Genomic DNA, 22,471 nt, shown 5'->3' with positions numbered 1-22,471 from the left:
ACTCTTCCGCCCCGATTTATGCCAAATCGGTTTAAAAAATCGGATATCCGATTTTCTCCGTCTAGACCGCCTAAATGACCGCCTAGCCGCCTAGGCGGCCGCCTAATCTATTTTTTTATTATTTTTTTATTTTTAATAATATTTTTATTTATTTATTTGATCTAAAATTTTATAAATATCATTTATATTCATAATTTTGATGAAAATTATACTATATTAAGTTTATATCTTCTATTTGTGTGTTTTATACAATTTTAAACATAAAAATGTATTAATGTTATACACAATTAAAGATTAACATATTTTATAACATAGTAAACATTCTAAAATTTTCGCCCCGCATAATTTCCGATTAATCCCCGATTTTCACTTTAGGTGCTAGGCCCAATCCGACTGTCCGACTAGCGCCTAGCGCGTTCCCGAAGAGGGACTAAAACTAATCAAATCCAGAAAACAAAAAAAAAATCAAACCTCTCCCGAAATGAAATCAAGTTATTGTATGGGTTTGAATCAAAGACTACAAAAACAAAATCAAATTATGACAAAATTTTCAAAAAAAAAAAAAAAATCGTCCAAAATTTTTATAAATTTCATAAGAACACATGTTGTCGGAATTTCTATCACAAAACATCTTGTCGGATTATTTATTTGGAAATGTCGGATGGAATTTTTATTACTTTTTCAACTTTAAAATTATTGACAGAATTGTAACTGTTGTAAAAATATTTCTTAACCAGTGATTTTTCTACAAAAATCGTCATATTTACAAGGACATATTATGTTATAGAAAAGTCTTTAGAAAATCTTAAGCAATTCATGGCGATTGCCTCAAATCAGGAAAACACTTTGCAAACATGTAAATGTATTGTCCTTGCTCTGTCCATGGTAATCATAGAATATATTATGTTAGTGGTGTGTGGAAACAATTGTATTGTAATTGATTTATGCTGAATTACCCTCTACAAGGTCATTTCTAAGCTCTTGGTAGGCCGCCTAAAGCCCTTGCTCCCTTCTATTATCCTTCCTAACCAGACAGCCTTCATCAGAGGTCGTTTGCTAATGGAAAACTGCTTACTTGCGGCAGAGATAGTGTCAGGGTATCACAATAATAGAGGACAGAAGAAGCTGACCTTAAAAATTGACATAGCCAAGGCCTTCGACTCGGTAAGATGGGACTTCCTAACAGCCTGTCTCCAAGCGCTCAACCTGCCAAACTTGTATATTCGGTGGCTCTCAACCTGTTATTCTACACCTTCCTTCTCTGTTGACATCAATGGGAGGCTCCATGGATTTTTCAATGGCACCAGAGGACTGCGCCAGGGCGACCCTCTCTCCCCGTACCTGTTTGGAATAGTAATGAATATTCTTTCCCAAAGATTGGACCAAGCAGCTCAAGCAGGCCGGTTTGGTTATCACCCCCAACTGCCAAGATTCATGTCTTACCCACTTATGCTTCGCGGATGATATCCTCATATTCACTGATGGCTCTTCTAACTCAGTCCAGGGAGTTCTCCAAGTCCTTGATGAATTTAAAGCTTTCTCCGGGCTAGCCATCAGCGTAGAAAAAGCATGTTTCTTCCCAAGTGGATTATCTGAAGAAGAAACAACCTCCATTGTCTCCACTACTGGTATCCCCGTCGGTTCCCTCCCCATTCGATATCTTGGCCTCCCACTTAACTCAAGAAAGTTATCGACTGCCAACTGTGAGCCTCTCCTGCAACAGGTCAGATCAAAAATTAATTCATGGACATCAAAATACTTATCCTTTGCAGGGAGACAAGTACTCTTATCTACAGTCATCGCAGGGATAACAAATTTTTGGTGCGCAGCATTTGTTTTACCTAAAGAAGTCATCCACGCTATTGATAAAATGTGTAACGCTTTTATGTGGAAAGGTACACTTGAGGGTAAATATGTTGCTAGAGTCGCATGGGACAAGGTTACTCAACCGAAGCGTGGTGGAGGTTTCGGCCTTAGGAATCTCGAGCTCTGGAACACAACTTGTACTATCAAACTCCTCTGGCTGCTGCTATTTAGAACTGAGTCAGTATGGGTTGCTTGGATTCATCAAAATGTCATAAAAGATGAGAGCATTTGGCAGATGAAACCGAAACAAACTCATACATGGTTGTTCAAGCAGATCCTTGCTGTCAGACAAATAGCGATCCAATGGACCTTGATTGATCCAGGAAATGGCGATGATCTTAACTTCTGGTATGATCCTTGGACGAAGTATGGCCAACTCATCAACTTCATAGGTCCTTTGGGACCAAGGCAAACAGGAATCCCCATTTCTTCTACAGTCTCTGAGCTCTGGAGGAATGGTACATGGGCGCTACAATCATCTCGGTCTAATCGAAAGGAGGAACTCTTGACTCATCTGACAACGATCAACTTATATGACTCACCAAGCTTTCCCCAGTGGATGATCAACGGCAGATCACAACAAACATTCTCAAGCTCTCTCATTTATCATTCTCTCCTGGAGCCTCTTCCTTCTGTCCCCTGGTACCCTCTAATCTGGCATACCCAAACACAAATCTCAGGCGTGACTGATGCAGTTGAACGAGAGACCGTCTCCTAGCTTGGAATCTCCAAACGGATTCCATCCTTACTTGGCAAGCAGTGATCTACAATCTGTGGTGGGAGAGGAATGAAAGGCTTCATCGCGGTATCCATCGCTCCCCTGATCAGATTGTTGCAAAAACTTCCACCATTATTAAAAATAGAATCTCCGCCATGAGGCCAGATAACAACAGCCTTGCCAGTGATCTGATGCAGTACTGGTTCTCTCTTTTCCCGTGATCCTCTTCTCAGTTCAGCTTTCGATGGTTCTCGTCTAAGACGAGGGTTTCCTGATCTCGTCCGTTCGGTTCTCAACCTTGGGCTTCTCCTAATTACGATTGCTAAGGGTAGGGCTTCTACTTCACTGTGGGTTATGGGTCCTTAATGGGTTTTCAACACTTAGGGGTTTTATTCTAAAGTTGATCATGTAATCACTTTTGCTACTCTATTTTAATTTAATGCATATATCAGTTCAAAAAAAAAAAAAGTATAATATTCACATGGAGAAAATAATTAAATGGTGAATTTTTTTAAGTACCAGTGAACAATATAGTGGTAGAGCAGCAAAATCTAGCACGGTTGTAGATGAAAATGTAAGGATTTTTTAAATGGTAACGATGCATTTCCTTAAAATATTTAGACTTTGGTTATGATAGAGATAGAGTAGAAGAGCCAAATTTAGAAGCTCACAAGTTGGTATCTGAGATACATCTAAACATATGTTATATCAGGTTGTAGAGAAGGGCATACTCCTCTATCATCGGCAACTTATAATATATATACAAAATTAAACTTTTATACGTCAAATTTTAAATTCCAAAAAAATATTTAAAATTTAAAAATCTAACTCTAAAATACCAATATTACTTAAACATATATTACCAAACCCTAATCAATGGACACTCATGATTTACTATCAATATTCTCTCATCTATATAAAATTAATTATGTATTATTAAGCTTAAATTTACATGAATTGGAATTGTTTATATTTACATGATTTCAACTTATTTTCCATCAAAATATTTTAATTTTCTTATAAATTAATTATAAGATTAAATACTTGAAAAAATCTTTCAAGACTATGATCATAAAAGTGTTTATAGATTATTATTTTCTAATCATAAAATAGTTGTAATTTCACTATCTTTTAAATTATTTTTGCATTTGATTCAATTTGGAGTATATATTTGTATTATAATTCAATAATTTAAGGAGTATGCAGATTAAAATAAAATTATGGTGACTTTTGATTGGAGAATTTTTTTGAGGTACATTATGAAACTTAAAGTATATATAACTTCATCATTCCTTATTTCAACTTATTATTGTTATTTTATTTTATTGGATAAATTTAACAAAAATGAGTTTTATTTATAGAGGAGAAGAAATATTTTATCGATCAAAGAGCAAACAAGAAAATGAAAAATTGCTTACTATTACCATTTTCGTTTGTTTTCTTGATATGAAATAAATATAAGTTTGGATAATGTTGTCCAAAAAAAATTGGATAGTTAAATATTATTATTCTTGAATAGTTATTAAAATTCTTAGTAATAATGTCATACACTTAAACTCATAAACTCAAATTTCCAAAATATTGATTATTTTATAAAACATACGGAAGTAGCATGTATGCAAATTTACTCCTGTAATCCTATCAAATTATATATGTATTAAAAACACCCAACACCCATGTTTACATTTAAATAAAAATATGATTTTACAAACATAAATTTAAATGAATAAGCAATACAAACCAAAGACAAAAAAATTATATACTATAATACATCAACTATTATACTATAACAAATTTGGTGTTAAAACTTCTTAAAATCAATTAATTCTTGTCCAGTTATAGATTCTTAATAATAGTATTTAAACACAAAATGAACTAAACTCTAATAAAACTGAACTAAACTCTATTCAAACTAGGTTGAAACTAAAAATGACAGGCAAAAAAATACAATAAAGCTAATGAAGAACCAAACCAAATCAAATCTGCAAAAGAAAACAAATCACTCTAGTAATAAACTATTGATATGGTGATTCGGGTATACATATGTCCATGGAACAAAAAGAAACAAACCTTATACATTCGCTTGTTGCATTACATTTCTAAATATATTTTTTTCTAAATTGTAAATGTCATTAATAAAAATAAAGGTTTTATTACAATTGAATCGCAACCAGATTCTACTTTACAACCATTCTGAATTTTTCAGAGCCGCAAAAAGTTTTAAGAAACTCCAAAGACACAAGGAGATTAACTCAACGTTTGTCAACACTAGTGAATTTTGTAATCAATAGACATTATAGGACAAGAGACACCAAGGTTAAACTCCTAGCCAAGCGCTTCTTGACAACCAGAATTAACCAGACCATCAAGAGAATAGCTTCAGTCAAGCACTCACAGAAGTGGCTCAAGCATGCATCTTGATATACTTGTAACTTAAGAAAACGTTAATGACATTCTTTTCACAAATTTTATTACAAAAAGAAATTAAAGAAATATTTGAGCATTTTGACAATTGGCCTACTACACGTTTGATTTTGTTTCTTAAACGTTATAATATAAACTCTTTTTTTTTCTTTTCTATATATATTCTACTCGTAATTTATATATATACGTCAACTATTAACTTGTAATGGACAACGGTCATCTTGATTTGGATTCATATCAAATGTCCAACCACGAAACAAAAATAGAAACACGCCTTAGAGCAGCCCCATTAGAGGTTTATTAGGGGGTTCACACGCTTCCCAAAAAAAAAATTATTAAAATATGCTACAGTCACGACTCTGTCTCGCCATGCTTCTTCTGCATGAACCCGGGTCGTTACTGTTCAGCGGGTCCCACGCCACGTGAAGGCCCGCATTGGTCAATTTTTTTTTTTTTTTTTTTTTAAAAATCAAACGAAAAATGAAAAAAAAAATAAAAAATTCAAATGATGAATCCCAACCGGTGGTTCATTAACGCGGCTGCTCTTATTGGCTTATTGCTTTACACTTCGATTTAAAGGACACATGTATATTTGATATACGTAGATAAGGATAGCTGTTATACGTATATATTTCCAAATGTGCTCTGACATGACAGCTTTTCGACTTTAGAAATAGAGGACACTTCATGCATTCTGATTGGCTGGGAGGAGAAGGACCATATGAGTCTTGAAATAAGGTAAAAACAACGGATGCTGTTTTAGCCTGATCGTGGAACCCACACAACCATTTTATCATATAACTAATCTCATAATTATAAAGAGAAATAAAACCAATCAAATCACACATCTCAGTTCCCAGAATTATTGGCTACTTTGGGTAACCATCCAATTAAACTATCAAATGAACCTATGTACATGATTGTATGTGGAGAGATATATACTATGCGGACTCCTATTGCTTATATTCTCATTTATATTTCTGTGTTTGATCCCAATTTAATATTAATCGATTTCGACCATACATATTTTTCAATAAAGTATTATGTTCTTAAGACGTAGAGCTTAATTAATGTATCTCGAATCTCAACACATTTGTATAGGATTCGAGTCCAAGATATTTTACTTAAACAATTGCTGCTGAGGAACGTAAGAAAGAGCATCTCCAATCTCACTTCATTTTTCACTTTTTGATTCATTTTGAAGTAAGTTTTGCTCCAACTCTACTTTATTTTTTTCTTCAAAATAAAGCAATGAACAGTGTTGCTTCAAATTTGAAGATTTACTATACATATTTTTATTTTTTTGAAAATGAATTTTTTCATTGTAAATTGGTCCTCAACTTTTAATTATTCTTATCTTTTGCCAAAATAAACTATATGCTTTAATATAATCCAATTAATTTCAAAATTTCGACTATTATTTTTATCTAATCAGATGTTTATAGAGAAAATGACTAGGATAGCACTAAAAAAGTTTTTGTCACAAATATAACATCTAAGAATAAAAATGACCAAAATAGCACTTAATGTTTTATCAAAAGAGATAAATATACATTTATACTTCAATGGTAAATTAATTTAGACATTAGATTTTAGAGTTAAGAGGTGGGGTTTAGGGTTTATGGTTTAGGGTTTAGGGTTTAGAGTTTAGGGTTTAGAGTTTAGGGGTGGGGTTTAGGGTTTAGGGTTTAGAGCTAAGGGGTGGTGTTTAGGATTTAGGGTTTAGGATTTAGGGTTTAGGGTTTAGAGTTTAGAGTTTAGGGTTTAGGGTTTAGGTTTTAGGGTTTAGAGTTGGGGAGTGGAGTTTTGGGATAAGATTTCAAATTTTGAAAAATTAAAAAAAAATTAAATTTTTCAAAAGATAAAATGCTATTTTAGTCATTTTAGTTTTTGAAGGCTATTTTTGTAACATAAACTTAGATATGTGCTATTTTGGAGATTTGCCCATGTTTATATCAAAAAATATATGAATATTTATTTTTAAGAATACTTATTTTTAAGAACTTTTTAACTCCATTTAAAAAAAAATCAAAGATAGATAAGCTCATTTTTTACTCTAAACACTTTTGTCAATTAATTGTAGAAAAAATTATATATACGGTGTTTTTATACAAATTATGATGTTTTGTGTTTGTTTATTCATGTTATGTAATAAATTCATTGTATGAGAATATTAAATTTATATGAAATAATAATTATGTTGGGTTATTGTTAAAACAAAATAGTTAGGTAAAATAAGTAAATATAAAAAAGTATAAGGTGTATATTAATAATTAATGATAAAGTGGAGATGAAATATATTTGGAATATTTCTTTTATAAGAAAGAAATGAAGCAAACCATTGGACTGAATGTTGCTTCATTTTTTTTTCATTTTGAAGAAAGTGAATTTTTGAAGATAAAAGTGAAACCAACCATTAGAGATTTTCTGAGTACCATACCACTTAGAGAGCTAGAATTAATATTATGTAAAACGAACCATTTGGTGTCCGTACAGTTTTTATAAATACATAAAACTGAAAATTAAAATAACCAGAATCCAACCCAAACTGATAATTAAAATGGAAGGAACAACATTTTGGGCAATGTTGTCAAGAAAATTCATACTATAAAAGTGTGTGTATTTAACTCTCGAATACCAAATGGATATTGAGAACAAATAATGTTACACTTTTTATAATATGGTTAACAATGAGAAACTGTATTAACTAACAACAGAGCTTCTCTGGGATTTCTTTTAATAAAAATAATATATCCATTTGTTTAATACTTTAATTAATTATTATAATGCATAATATTACACATATATCGTAATTTAAAATTATCCTTATACAATTATATCCGTTATAAGTGTTATTTCAAGTTTCTTTATAACTATAGCCATTCCCTATATTTTGATTTAAAGATGGTCACGCATCAACTCAATACGGAACATGACAGCCTTGTTTCAAGCTTTTCTGGCTTCTTTCTTGGATTTGAGTATTTGACCACTCTCACACATTGACGCGTATTTGAACTCAAGCAAACGCACATAGATAAACATATATTAATCAGGATATACACCTTTATATGTAGAGCTGATATACTTATGAGTTCTCACTAATTAAATTAATACAAACTGTTAAAAGTTCTCATAGCTTGCAAAATATAAGCCCTAGCCAAACGAGTCTAATATATTATGCAGCTTAGACGGGATTATACCTACACTAGTTAGTACTTCTTACAAATGTATTTACTCTTAGTATGATATTTATAATGAGTTTCCCGTCAATCTATAGGAAGTTATATATTTTTATACAGATAAACAAAACAATATTAGACAGTGGATTTTACGATGGCACTAAGTATATAATTTATATATATATATGCATACCAGCCCATATATAACACAAAATATTTTTATTTGTCAAGCTTATGAACCAGCAGCGTATGACCTGTAATTGTTAGCTAGGTGTACCTTTCGCGTAATGTCCCTTTTGGTATTAAGGACATTCTACTAACAAATTTAAACTTAATCTCAGCCAATAAATCATACGAGCTACAACGACCCCTAGATCTAGCCAGTATCGACACCTACTCTGATTGACATTTGTGTACTAGTTAAATGCCGACAAACATATCCTGATAACTAGTATAAAAGAACCTGTTACGAGTTATTGATTAGAATCGAACTATTTTCCTATAAATTGTAAAAAACAAAATGGAAGACAAATTGTATAGTAGATTTTTCCCTCTATCGGGAAATAAAAGTTCAATAAAAAAAGACGTAAAATAGTGTAAATGCACATAACCAACCACTGATTCAAGTGTCTTCGTATATTTGCCCTAGACACGTGGCTTTTTCCTATTCCCGAATGTTAATCTCTTCCGCCACCGGAGAGACACAGAAAGAATATAGAGAAAAAGAGAGAGAGAGAGAGTGTGTGTGTATGTAGTGAATAGCTAAGGAGGTGAGAGAGAAAGAGGAGAGAGATGGATCAAGATCACGAGTTATGGAGGACGCTAAGATGCGCCAGTAAAGCACAAGATAAGACTTCTGTTGATACTCTCATGCTTAAGTACCGTCCGATCGCTCCAAAGCCGACGACCACTGGTCAACCATTTGTCGGAAGCACGAGCACGACAAGAACGAAGAGAAAGTACGTTAGGGTTTCTAAAAACAATAAAGCCACGTGTCGATCAAAGAACGACGTTAGATCTAGCTCAACAGATCCAGAGAATGGTCGGGAAGATCTCGTGACGCTACAGCTCATGCCGGAGAGATCTACACCGTTGAGTTTGGATCTTAATAATTTTGATCCAACGGTAAAAACAATAATCGGAGATGAAACCTGTAAAACCGGAACGTGGCTAAAGTTCAACGGCGGAGAAGACGCAGTGCATCAGGTTCCGGTGGAGACGTGGGTGACGGTGGAGTCCGTAAACGGTGGCTCCGCTTCCCATGCGGTAGGGTGTACGGACGAGGAGATTGCGGAGGCTATAGATAAAGACACGCGTCCTGCTTTCATATCGGACGGTTCGAACCGTGTGGTGATGGTGAACGAATCTTACCGGAAGACTGTAACCGGAGACTGTGGGTTTGGAGGAGAGCCGTCGTCGTTGTTGCCGGAAGTTATTGTGTGGTTGGTGGTTGACCAAACGGCCACGTTTTACGAGTACAGAACTTTCACGTGTAAGGTGAGGCTTGAATACACGTGGCGAGAGACGAAGTATGTTAAAACGGTGCCGTGTGATGTGTGGAAGATGGAGTTTGGTGGATTTGCATGGAGGCTAGACACCACTGCAGCTTTAACTCTTTGGCTGTGAGCTAGAGATGCGAGAAGGTAAGACTAATTAAGATCAAGATGTGGTTAAGGTCATAATCTCAAACCTTTGGTTTATTGGGAAATAATAAGAATTACAAAAGAGAAACGAAATTATGTAATGCTATATGTATGGGAAGATCTTGAGAATCAAGTCTTTTGGAATAAATTTGTGTGTGAAAACCTTTTATATATATAGATTGGAAATTGTCATAATGTCACATATTGATTGGCAAAGCTTCCAATAAAAAAGATGTCAATGCTTAGCTTTGGCTTTTGTATTGATTTTTCCAGCTTCTTGTTAAATTATCATATTTGGAGCAGTATTAGAGATATAAATTCGTATGCCATAAAATATCACCAGTAATTTTAGCGATCTTAAGAACTTTTAACAAAACAATACAATACAAGCAATTCTTAGCGATGTTAAGATGTCTCACAGAGATATCCATTTATGCGTAATATATGGTTGAACTGTATTGGAACACCATCTTATCGCACGTAGTAACATATATATGGATTCATGCACTAGCCTACACATATTCGTATGTGCCAATATGGGTAAGTGACAGTTCATATAAAGAGAAGAATCCGATGTGTGTTTTAAGCACAATATTCTCGAGATATATAGCATGGTCCTGACACGTGTTTCTGTCTCTCTAAATTATTGAACAATCCTATCTTATCGTTTAGCTAGTTTCATTCATGTATTAAAGCTTTTAGTAGACGTACACGCAGTATGTTGTACACTAATTGTGTATAGCCGCTCACATATACGTAAAATATAAGTATTTGACTAGCTAGGTGTATATGCATTCAAAATCAATATTTATTTAATAGATTCCATGATAAAATAGTACTAGGAAAGAAGTTTTTTACAATAATGTATATTTTACTATGGTGTGACCAGTCGTACAGCATTCTGTGTTTGCATAATAATGTATACACACATACAAGCATATTTAAATTGTTGGATAATTCCAATTAACTTTGAGGAGTAAGTTAACTAATTAAAATGAAGTTTGATGGGTTAAAGAAAAATGAAAACATATCGAGCTTAGGAATTTTTCCATATTATTATTAAGAAAAGATGTACCTTCGTCATATATAAAGAGTTTTCATGGAGAGATGTTCCATAAAGAGAAACACATTGAAATGTTTAGTTTTGAGAGAGTTTCTAAATCTAATAAGAAGAGAAGTTCTTATAATCTTTGTGTTTGTGCAACTTTAATTAGTATGAGAGCTCCAGGTTTCGAAAATCGTTTACAAGAGGAGTTGTAACTCAATCAAAACATGAGAGACAATAACAATGCTCAAGGACGTGATAAAGGTCTTGAGATGAAGAAGGACATACGATGTCCGATGCTATCATCGACCAACTACACCGTATGGTCGATGCGAATGAAAGTGATGTTTCGTTTATACGATGTATGGGATACGATTGATCCAGGGAGCGATGATGCAAAGAAGAACAATATGGCGATTGCTCTAATCTTTCAATCAGTCCCGGAAGCGCTAATACTTCAGATAGGAGAACATGATACATCGAAGAAGATTTGGGAAGCTATCAAATCCCGTAACCTAGGTGCTGATCGCGTGAGAGAAGCGAGGTTATAGACTTTGATGTCTGAGTTCGACAAACTGAAGATGGCAGACACAAACACGGTGGATGACTACGCAGGAAAACTTTCAGGCTTAGCATCAAGAGCAGCCACGTTAGGAGAGATAATGGAAGCATCGAAGATGGTAAAGAAGTTTCTGAAGGGACTTCCAAGAACGAAGTTCATTCAAATCGTAGCTTCGTTAGAACAAGTGTTGGATCTAAATTCAACGGGTTTCGAAGATATTGTTGGAAGATTGAAGGCTTTCGAAGAACGCGTAAAAGAAGAAACCCAAGATGAAGATCAATCGAAGCTAATGTTTGTGAAGAATGATACGCAAGGTCGTGGAAGCCATAACAACTCGCGAGGAAGAGGTAGAGGTAGAGGTTATGGTGGATGAGGAAGAGGACGAGGAAGGTCTAATGGTTCTGATGGTCATAACAAAGGAGGAGAAGCTTCGAACAAGACCAAGAAGGACTACTCTAAGGTTAGATGTTGGCGATGTGACAAGATGGGGCACTTCGTGTCACATTGTTCTACACGACCAAGAGAAGAAGTTAACCTAACGGAAACACAAGAAGCATATGCATTATATATGTATGAAGTAGTATTCCTCAACGAAGAGAGAGTGTTTCCTAAGAGTTTTGATGAATGCGATGGAAGTACGAGTATATGGTACCTTGACAATGGTGCAAGTAACCATATGACATGCAAGAGATAGTTCTTCTCAAACCTAGAGGAGAGCATCAAAGGCAAAGTCAAATTCGGTGATGGATCAAACGTCGAGATTGTTGGGAAAGGTTCGATCACGTTCATCGGAAAAACAGGGGAGAGAAGAGCACTCAAAGATATCTACTACATCCCAAGTCTTAAACACAATATCATAAGTCTTGGACAAGCAACCGAGATGGATTGTGAGGTTACTATGAAAGAAGACTAACTGATGCTGAAAGATCCCCGTGGAAGGCTATTAGTACAAGTCGCAAGGCAACCAAACCGATTGTACAAGACGCCAATGGAGGTTGAACATCCGAAGTGTCTTCAAATACAAGAAATTGATGTTACATGGACGTGGCATGCGCGGCTAGGACATGTGAACTTTGGAGTCATGAAGAATATGGTAGACAAGGAGATGGTAGTAGGGATGCCTCAGGTGATACACGAGAAAAATGTGTGCGGCGCCTGCTTAGTTGGGAAGCAAACTCGGAAATCTTTTCCGCCTAAAGCAAAGTATCGAGCATCACACGCATTGGAGTTGGTACATGGTGACTTGTGCGGTCCGATATCACCATCAACACCAGCAAACAATAGATATGTATTTGTCTTAATTGATGATTACTAAAGATATATGTGGCCGATGCTGCTTAGAGAGAAGAGTGAAGTGTTCGATCGGTTCAAAAAGTTCAAGGAGTACGTGGAGAATCAAACGAAGCTACAACTCAAGATTGTTCGCACCGATAGAGGAGGAGAGTTCACATCTTCTGAGTTCATTCGTTTTTGTGAAGAAAACGGTGTAACTAGACATCTCACCGCACCGTATGCACCGCAACAAAACGGTGTAGTCGAGAGACAAAATAGAACACTAATAGAGATGACTAGAAGTTTGATGAAAGCTATGAAGATACCTAATAAGACGTATCTCATAAACCGCATTGCTACAAAGGCTTTGGAAAATAAGACTCCATAGGAAGGCTAGTATGTTAAGAAACCGAACATAGAGCACCTAAGGGTCTTTGGATGTGTAGCTTTCGCAAAAATCAACGGTCTTCATCTTAAGAAGCTGGATGATCGATCAAGGATGGTGATCAACCTAGGCACAGAGCCCGGCTCAAAATCTTACAGGCTCTATGACCCGGTCGCGAAAAAAGATAGTTGTTAGTAGAGATGCAATCTTTGACGAGAAGAAAAGTTGGGATTGGTCTACACTATCAACAAACATGGACGAAGAACCAGGATCATTCAAGCTTCCTCATATCGATGTTACAGAAGAAGGAAATGGTGATGAGCATCAAGATCACCAACACCATGAAGAGCAAAACAATAATGAAGAAGAAGAAGCTGTAGACGCTGGTGAACAAGAGCAAGTAGCAGAGAACAACGATGCAAACCAAGACCAGCATGTAACATCAAGATATGGCTGTAACATCAGAAAACCAAAGCGGTTCGATGATTACATCCTACTCGCTGAAGTTGATGGTAAACCAGAAAGTTACATCGAAGCTGCAGTGATACAAGCTTGGATCGATGCAATGAAGGCATATATCGAATCTAAAACAAGACCTGAAAGCTCGTCAAGAAGCCGGCAGGCGTGAAACCAATAGGTTTGAAGTGGATTTATAAGATTAAAAGGAATGCAGACGGAACAGTGATCATTTACAAAGCAAGGTTAGTTGCAAAAGGCTACGTGCAACAACAAGGCATAAACTTCGACGAATTATTTGCACCAGTTGCTCGTATAGAAACCATACGACTACTCTTGACGTTAGCAGCAACTAATGGATGGGAGATCCATCACTTAGATGTGAAAACTGCGTTCTTGAACGGAGATTTAAATGAGGATGTATATGTGACTCAACAAGAAGCCTTTGTGGAGAAAGGAAAGGAGGATCATGTGTACAAACTTAGCAAAGCACTATACGGTTTGCGTCAAGCTCCGAGAGCTTGGAACATCAAACTCGACCGTGTTCTCAAGGAGATGGAGTTCACGAAGTGCACCAAGGAACCTGCGGTATATCAAAAGAAAGAGAAGGGGGAGCTTCTGATCATTGCTATATAGGTTGATGACTTGTTTGTAACAGGGACTTCGCTCAACGTTATCAAGCAATTCAAAGATGATATGTCAAGAAGATTTGAGATGTCAGACCTCGGGAAGCTTACATACTATCTTGGTATAGAAGTAACGCAAGGAGTTGATGGCATTCGAATCAAGCAAGGAGGATACGCGCAAGGTATACTTGTCAAGACGAAGATGGAGTCATGTAACTATACTCACGTTCTGATGCACACGAGTTTGAAAGTATCAAAGGCAGAGGAGGAGCCTGAGATTGATGCAACATCGTATCGAAGCATCATAGGATGCTTAAGGTATCTTCTTCATACACGACCGGACTTGGCGTTTTCGGTTGGTGTATTAAGCAGATATATGCAGAGTCCAAGAGAGAGTCATGGAGAAGTAGTGAAGCATCTACTACGATACATAAATGGCACTACAAAGTATGGTCTCTTCTTAAAACGGGATGGAACAATGGAGATTACTGGTTACAGTGACAGCAGCCATAACATAGACGTTGATGATGGAAGAAGCACTACAGGGTTTATGTTCTACCTAGGAACATCGCCGATCACATGGACATCGTGCAAGCAACCCACGGTGGCACTCTCTTCATGTGAGGCGGAGTTCATGGCAGCTACAGAAGCTGCAAAACAAGCAATATGGTTGAAGGATTTAATGGCTGAGATCATGAACAAAGAAGACAAGAAGGTCGTGTTGAAGATTGACAACAAGTCAGCAATTGCCCTCACCAAGAACCCGATGTTTCACGGTAGAAGCAAACACATACTCTCGAAGTACCATTTCATTCGAGAATGTGTGGAGTTTAACTTGATCGAAGTTAAACATGTACCTGGAGTGGAGCAGAAGGCAGACATACTCACTAAGCCATTGGCGAGGATCAAGTTCGAAGCAATGCGCTAGTTCATCGGAGTTCAGAAGATCAACATACCCGAGATTCGAGTTGGAATTAAGGGAGAGAATGTTGGATAATTCCAATTAACTTGAGGAGCAAGTTAGCTCATTAAAGTGAAGTTTGATGGGTTAAGGAAAAAGGAAAACATATCGAGCTTATGAATGTTTCCATATTATTATTAGGAAAATATGTACCTTCACCCTTAGGAAAAGATGTAGATTCGTCATATATAAAGAGTTCCCATGGAGAGATGTTCCATAAAGAGAAACACATTGAAAGGTTTAGTTTTGAGAGAGTTTCTAAATCTAATAAGAAGAGAATTTCTTATAATCTTTGTGTTTGTGCAACTTTAATTGATATCAGAGCTCCAGGTTTCGAAGATGGTTTACAAGAGGAGTTGTAACTCGATCAAAGTACGAGACCTTTTGGGAAGGAACCCAAAAGTAAATCCATGCGGTTTTGCCTAAAGCCCAAAGTGGACAATATCGTACTAATCAAGCAATATAGAGTTGGACATGGGCTTTAACAATCCCAACAATTGGTATCAGAGCGGTTGACAAGAAATCTGCAAGAAGACCAAAATACCCTTCGAGTAGGAACGAGACCCATCGAGTTAGGATTGAGAGGTGTGTGTGGCAGAGTTCAAGTCAAAAGATCCTGGAAGTCAGTTGTGGGACACGAGATAAATGTGATCCTTAGTTTGAGGGGAAAAATGTGAGATAACAAACTAAGTCCCACATTGGAAAATTAGATAAGGAGTGTCTAATATGTAAAGAGATGTCCAACTCTAATAGTACGAGACCTTTTGGGAAGGAACCCAAAAGTAAATCCATGCGAATTTGCCTAAAGTCCAAAGTGGATAATATCGTACTAATCAAATAATATAGAGTTGGACATGGGTTTTAACAATCCTAACATAAATGACATAATTTTCTTCATACAGTAGGGTTATTACAACAACAGAAAAAGATAGGGAAGAGAGGTTACACATATAATAAATCAACAACATTCCATAAAACTAAGTAACTTGTATTTTTCAGAAACTGCATGCAATCCATAATAACTATTGGGCATAATTATGCCACTCACACCAAACTTTTTGAAACTATTTACCTGAAGATAATCTCAGTCATTCACGTAATTAAATCTTGCTATCTACTTAGTTAAACTTTTATATAGATCGTAGATGAACAATACTTGTGTTCACCCTTATGATGAATAGTTATATTCACCTCATTTTTTATAACCAACCAAAGTGTCATGTATGATTTAAAAAATACAATAATTTTTTTTTAAAATGGTTGAAAAAAACAACACCAACCAACTTTAATACCATTTAAACAAACCCGAGATTCTAAAATATCTAAAATCTAAACCCTAAACTTCAAATCCTAAACTCTAAACCCAAATCCTAAACCCTAAATCATAAACTTTAAACCTAAAATCGTAAACCCTAAACTCTAAACCCAAAATCCTAAACTCTAAACCCAAAAATCTAAGCAATAAACCCTAAACCATCAATTCTAACCCCTAAACTCTAAACCTTAAATTCTAAACCCTAAACCTAGAACTCTAAACCATAAACACGAACTATGATCAAGTAATGCGTTTAGGGTTTAATTTAGGGTTGTGTTTTGGGTTTAGGGTTTAGGATTTAGGATTTAGTGTTAGAGTTTTGGGTTTAGGGTTTAGTATTTTGGGTTTAGAGTTTAGGGTTTAGGGTTTAGAATTTTGAGTATACATTTTAGGATTTAGAGTTTTGGGTTTAGGGTTTAGGATTTGGGGTTTAAAGTTTAGGTTTTAGGTTTTAGGTTTAGGGTTTAGATTTTTGATTTTTAGAGTTTCGGATTTTGCAAACGGCTTTAACGTCGGTGTTGTTTTTCTCAGCCATTTATTTTTTAGTTTTATTACCTTTTTAACTAATCCTATATGACACTTTGATTGGTTATAAATGGTGAGGTGAATTTAGTCATTCACCTTAGGAGTGAACCTAAGCATGGTTCATTGCAGATGAGATGATGTTATCGAATATAGCTGTGTCGACATGCGCATGTTAGATATACCCATTGTGCAGTAACCAATAATGATGATTAGCATCACATCAGAAAATCTTCGTGGGCTTTTGAATCTCTACATATGGAGAACTCTCATTGGCTGAGCAAAAAGTTATGACAAAAAATAAAAAATATAAAAAACCAAAAAGATCTATCGAAGAAAGGGAATAAATAAAGTGGTTAAACACTCAAACACGCACAGAGAAAGATTAGTACACGTGGCGTCTTAAGAGGAGAAAGACATCAACCAATCAGCTTCCACGCATTTTTTGTTTTTGGCCCTTTCTGTTTAATTATCTTTTTCAAACCATTGACGTCATGCCATACCTGGGAGAAATTTTTTGCTAGGACCCACTTTATTAATCTGAACCGTTCAAGTGCCAGATAGAGAGAAATCTAGCCGTGCGTTGATGTCACGTTCTTGCAACGCTGTTGGTGGATTTTATATTGACAGTGAAAGAATTTTTGGTTGACGAGAAAAACAAATAGGAGCCTATCACGTGTCTTTATTTCTCGAAACAACTAATGCCTGGGAAAAAAAGAATTAGCCACTAAAAGAATTATGTACATTATCCTAGGGTATTCATTCTGGATTGTTCATTTTGGTTATTTAGTTTTTCAAAATACTTCCTTCTATAAAAGGTAGTTATTAAACCGAAAAAACAATATGGTCTAAGTATGATTTTTGGTGATGAGACTCTAATAGTGTAATATTATGTTCTAATCAGAGTTAAATAACCGAAAACTAAATTTCCACATGAACCTTTTGTTTTACTATAAAAGTGTTTAGGTTAAATATATAAATCGAAAGTCTTTGAGCGGCGTGAGACTCACGGATCCGTTTTTCTCTCTCAACCCTAAAGTTTCTTAATCTATTTCGGTGGATGTTTTCTGGTTCTAGTGACGATGCCAGATCGTTTCGAGCTTTTCCACCCTTTCCTTCAGCTTCCAACTGACATTTTCAAAATAGTTTCGGTCATTCTAAAATGCACACTCTCTTTTCTTGGCGAATCAGGTAATTTTTTTGGTGTGGGGCCTCTATGAAAGCTCAGTGGTCTTGGTGGCTCGTCGGATTCTTAGGCTCAAGCGCTCTATCTGAGAACGATGTATAATAAACCAAAATCTGTTTGTTAGTCATCGAGACATAAGGTTTGTACCGGTTTTTGTGAGGGAAAGCGCCGACGACGGTTCTATCTTCGTGGATGGCGGTTCCTCGGGATGAGTCTCCTTTTCGAGTGTTGACGTAACTACGTACTATTTTGAACACCCGATTTCTGTGAAGCTATGTATACCGAATTGGTGGTCGTCGATGTTCATCGGAGTTGGTAGCTTAGCTTCCCTTCTCTTCTTTCTCGAGTTGTCTCCTCTGACTACTCTTCTTGATTTTTTACTTCGCCGAATTTCAAGTGACGTAGAGCTACTAGTGGTTGCAAATTTAGAGTGTATTAACAAATTTAGTGTTAAAAATTAATGTGGGAAAATTAGAAGTCTCAAATATTATTCAAAAATTTAAATAGATTTTACTCATGAGTATTTTTCTAGTGGTTGCAAAAAAATCACTTAGCTCTTCGCAGATGATTATTCTAGTTTGGAGACTACTTTGGAACCGGGTTTTTAATATATATAGTGGAAGCAAACTTAATGTAATTGTGCTCATAAGAAAATCTTTGTTCCTAATGGAAAGATGGATGGGCCTAAAAACTTAGGCAACAATTTATGCGTATCTGAATCCGGTTGTTTCCCTAGCGATAAATCTTATAAGTAGTGCAGTGTTAAGCTAGTAAGAAAATATTTGGCTGAAGCTTTGGTGACTTGCTGCAACAGCCAAGCGAGAGTACATTGCCCCAAAAACTTGTGAGAGCGTTTGATATGGCCATCCAAGCAAGTACAAGATGTAAGTTCTCTTGCTTCTATCCTTTCAACGTTGTTGTGCATCCAAAAAATTGGCATAATTATGCTTATATTTTCAGCTCTCGTCCATTCAATGTACTGCTTAGGTTTGTAGAAGGTTAATTAAAGCAAGAGAACCCAAAATTTTGGTTCTTGTTTTAAACATAAAAGGCTTCTAAAAAAGCCTAATAAATGTTTTGATAAGTATTGATAAGAAAATCGATTAAATAAATTATATACACACAAACTTTTCCGACTAATTAAATCATTCATTGTATGGATAATTTCAATATCAGATTCATTAACCAACTATTCTATATATATAATATGATAATCAAAGTTTATGTGGTGATTATAATATGAACTAGACCTCGATCCGCGCAACCGTGCGGATGTTTGTTTTCATTTATATTTACATAATTTTTTGTTTTACATCATTAGTGATATATAATAGTGTATATGACTTATTTAAATATAATAGTGTTATATTTTAGTTGTTTGTTATCCAATTGATTGTTTCAAACCGTCAATTGTATTTGTAGTTACTTATTATATTTTATTTTGTTGAATTTTTCGTTTGATTATTAGACATTATAATATATGTAAAATTTAATAAACATGAAAATAATTTTCATGTCCAATGAATTTTGTTGTAAACTGTATGATAATGTATTATGTGTATAAATTTTCCACTTGCTTGGTTAATGTTCTTAATATGGTAATGCCTAAAATGAAATGGGCAATAAACTATGATAGACGTAGTTTTCTCTTTGTTATATAAAGCTACTAATTGCGTTTGTAATATATAAATTAATATATTGTTTTGGCATAGCCTATGCTTCAGAAACTAATTAAATCTTAGTGACACAAATTATAATATACCATGTAATTATAAGGTTAGTTTCAAAACATTTTCCTGTTTAGTGGTATTTATACTTTAAAAAAAGATATAGTAAGATTTTATTAGATTACAATTTTAGAAAAATCTGTAGAATATATTTTATTTATTTTATTTTTAGTAGGGGTTTCGTAAATGATTTATTGCCAGCCCAGCTATTGGTGTAACTTGTGTAATGTAGTTGTAGTTGTACTGAACAAAGGCGTACGAGGCTTACCAAACAAATAACCAAAACACATTATATTAGACTAAATATTATGTCTAATTTGAAAAAAAATATGTGGCCTTCCATTTTCTTTATAATTTTGGAGCTTACAGCAAATGTATTTTTCTAATATACATGAAACACGAACCCGCCATCAATCATCCGGTCTATTTCAGGATTCGGGTTAAGCAAAGAGCTCAGACAAAAATGTCATAATTTGATTTTTTTTAAAAAGCTAACCGTAACTTTTGTTTGCTTATAACTTTTAGTCTAACTATAACATACATGAATCACAATATAATCCGCGGTATTCAAATGCTTAACCAACGGATTAGTCTCCTCTCGAATTAAGCTTAACTACTTTTGTCATTGTTATGCAAATTTTCAACTATATAATATATACGAATCAAAGAATAAAACCCAAATCATATCTCTCTGAATGGACCTATCAGAAATGGTCCTAAAATTTATATTTATATATAGAGGCCATGTTCGTTTACGTGTCGCGCGACCTGCGACTTGCGACTTGCGACTTGCGACTAAGATTACGTTCGTTTATATGTCGCGCGACCTGCGACTTGCGACCTGCGACTAAAACTATGTTCGTTTACGTGTCTCGCGACCTGCGATCTGCGATCTGCGACCAGGCGCGCGATCAAAATTTTCTTAATTTTTAGTCGCTGTTTTTTCGGGTGACTTGAATGGGAATCCACGACTGGTCGCGCGATCAATCGCGCGACATCAAAACGAACAACAACATGTCGCAGGTCGCAGGTCGCGCGACATCACGTGGTGGGGAAAAATGAAGAGTGACGCTATTGGTGAGGAGAAAGTCCACGTGGACTTTAGCTTTTCCATAGTGGTAGAATAGATGGTTGCTGCTTATTGGTCCAGCGCTCTGTTTGGACCAAAATCTCAAAGCCCATATCACGATAGATACGCTTATATCTATATCTTGTCGTGCTTTTTAAATTCAAAACTCAACAGTCCTCTTACTATTGGTTCCCTTTCTTTATTATTTATCTGTACTTGTTTGGCTCGATATAATCCTGACACGTGTGTGTATGTTATGTATACGTACGCCACATAGTTCATATATATACACAGCGAACAGATGCATGTATTATGTATATGATGTACATAATATATACACGTAAATTATTGTATGTTAATGTGACTGTTTGAACTTTATATTTTAGCTATATTTATTTTTAACGAGTATAAAGTACCTATACAAGTCTCTCATATTTATTCAAATTAAATTTTGAAGTCTAAAGAGCATCCACAATCACAATTTATTTACGAGTCTTTCACTTCAAAAAAAAAAAAAGTAATTAAAAAGAGAGAAGCACTCCTTCATGCATGCTGCTTCCCTCATCTACTCCACATCTGAATTCACATCAGAGCAATCTACTCACGCTAGCGGTCGACGAAACTCTATAGGGTCCTCGTGATCACCGTTTGTCATTTTGGTCTTATTCTTCGTTCTTGTAGGACCTACAGATGGGTTTGCTAACGCATGTCTCAACCCATCTTGCAAGAAGCACAACTACTATCTAATTCTGCTTTCAGTGAAATTTTATGTTGCTAAAAAAAGTAATTAAAAAGAGGGAATGGTAATTTTTTCATATATGAAAACTTTTAAGATAATTTTGCGAAATTCATCTAGCACTTTTCTTGCACCATTAATATTGTAGAAAGGTGAGTATTATGAGTTTTCTTGGAACTGTCTTACATATTTATTTTGCATTATCTAAATTTAAAATAACATAACTATGTAAGATTTATAGATATATAATCATTTAGACTTTATATAAATATAATTTATACTAATTAAGCACGATTGATGCGTTATAGCTAGTTTCCGGTTTTATAAACCACTTCCAGGAATAGGTTAGTTACATTATGGAGTAATTATTTTCATACAAATTAGCGTATACATATTGATAATATGTATAACTATATGTGGACATTTTGATCCGTTGATCGCATATATTTCGGTATTTAGTACTCATTCTGTTTCATTATAAGTGTCGTTTTAGGTTTCGGCACACGGATTAAGAAAACAATTAATTTTGTACATTTTCTATAAAAAAACACTATTACCTATACACCTAACCATATTTCAACCAATAGAAAAATAAATTTTGCATAAAATTAATAAATTTTGCATTGAAAATCGAAAACGACAATTATTTTGTAACGGAAAAAAATTCTCTAAAACGATATTTAATACGAAACGGAGGGAGTATAACATAAGGTGGTTGACCAAAAAAAGATGTAAAACATACGGTTAATCATTTACATTGTGTAAATTACTTAGTACTT

The 22,471-nt window shown here is 35.0% G+C and overlaps 2 protein-coding genes across 8 annotated transcripts; one reads left to right on the top strand and one right to left on the bottom strand.

Moving 5' to 3' along the window:
• Nucleotides 1-340: 340 nt before the first annotated feature.
• On the bottom strand, nt 341-3,008 carry LOC106342725. 7 transcript variants are annotated; one of them, XR_001269866.1, is made up of 5 exons: nt 2,125-3,008; nt 1,842-2,026; nt 1,131-1,714; nt 957-1,020; nt 341-436 (listed from the first exon to the last, which is right to left on the bottom strand). XR_001269866.1 is itself a non-coding variant. In XM_013781742.1 (4 exons), the coding sequence occupies exons 1-4, from the start codon at nt 2,290-2,292 to the stop codon at nt 1,234-1,236; spliced, it is 732 nt and encodes a 243-aa protein (XP_013637196.1). In that variant the 5' UTR covers nt 2,293-3,008; the 3' UTR covers nt 443-1,233. The 7 variants fall into 7 exon arrangements, 2 of the variants coding, with proteins under 2 accessions (XP_013637196.1, XP_013637195.1); XR_001269865.1 differs by lacking the exon at nt 341-436 and adding an exon at nt 443-876; XR_001269863.1 differs by having other exon boundaries at nt 957-1,714.
• Nucleotides 3,009-7,808: 4,800 nt separating this feature from the next.
• On the top strand, nt 7,809-10,030 carry LOC106339679. Its single transcript, XM_013778531.1, has one exon. It carries the CDS (start codon nt 8,980-8,982, stop codon nt 9,811-9,813), a length of 834 nt encoding a protein of 277 aa, XP_013633985.1. The 5' UTR covers nt 7,809-8,979; the 3' UTR covers nt 9,814-10,030.
• The last annotated feature ends 12,441 nt before the right edge of the window (nt 10,031-22,471 follow it).

The sequence above is a fragment of the Brassica oleracea genome, chromosome C4 (genome assembly GCF_000695525.1).
Source record: "Brassica oleracea var. oleracea cultivar TO1000 chromosome C4, BOL, whole genome shotgun sequence".
In the NCBI taxonomy this organism is placed as follows: domain Eukaryota; kingdom Viridiplantae; phylum Streptophyta; class Magnoliopsida; order Brassicales; family Brassicaceae; genus Brassica; species Brassica oleracea.
The sequence above is the reverse complement of the archived record's forward strand: the minus strand, read 5'-3'. Positions and strand labels throughout refer to the sequence as shown.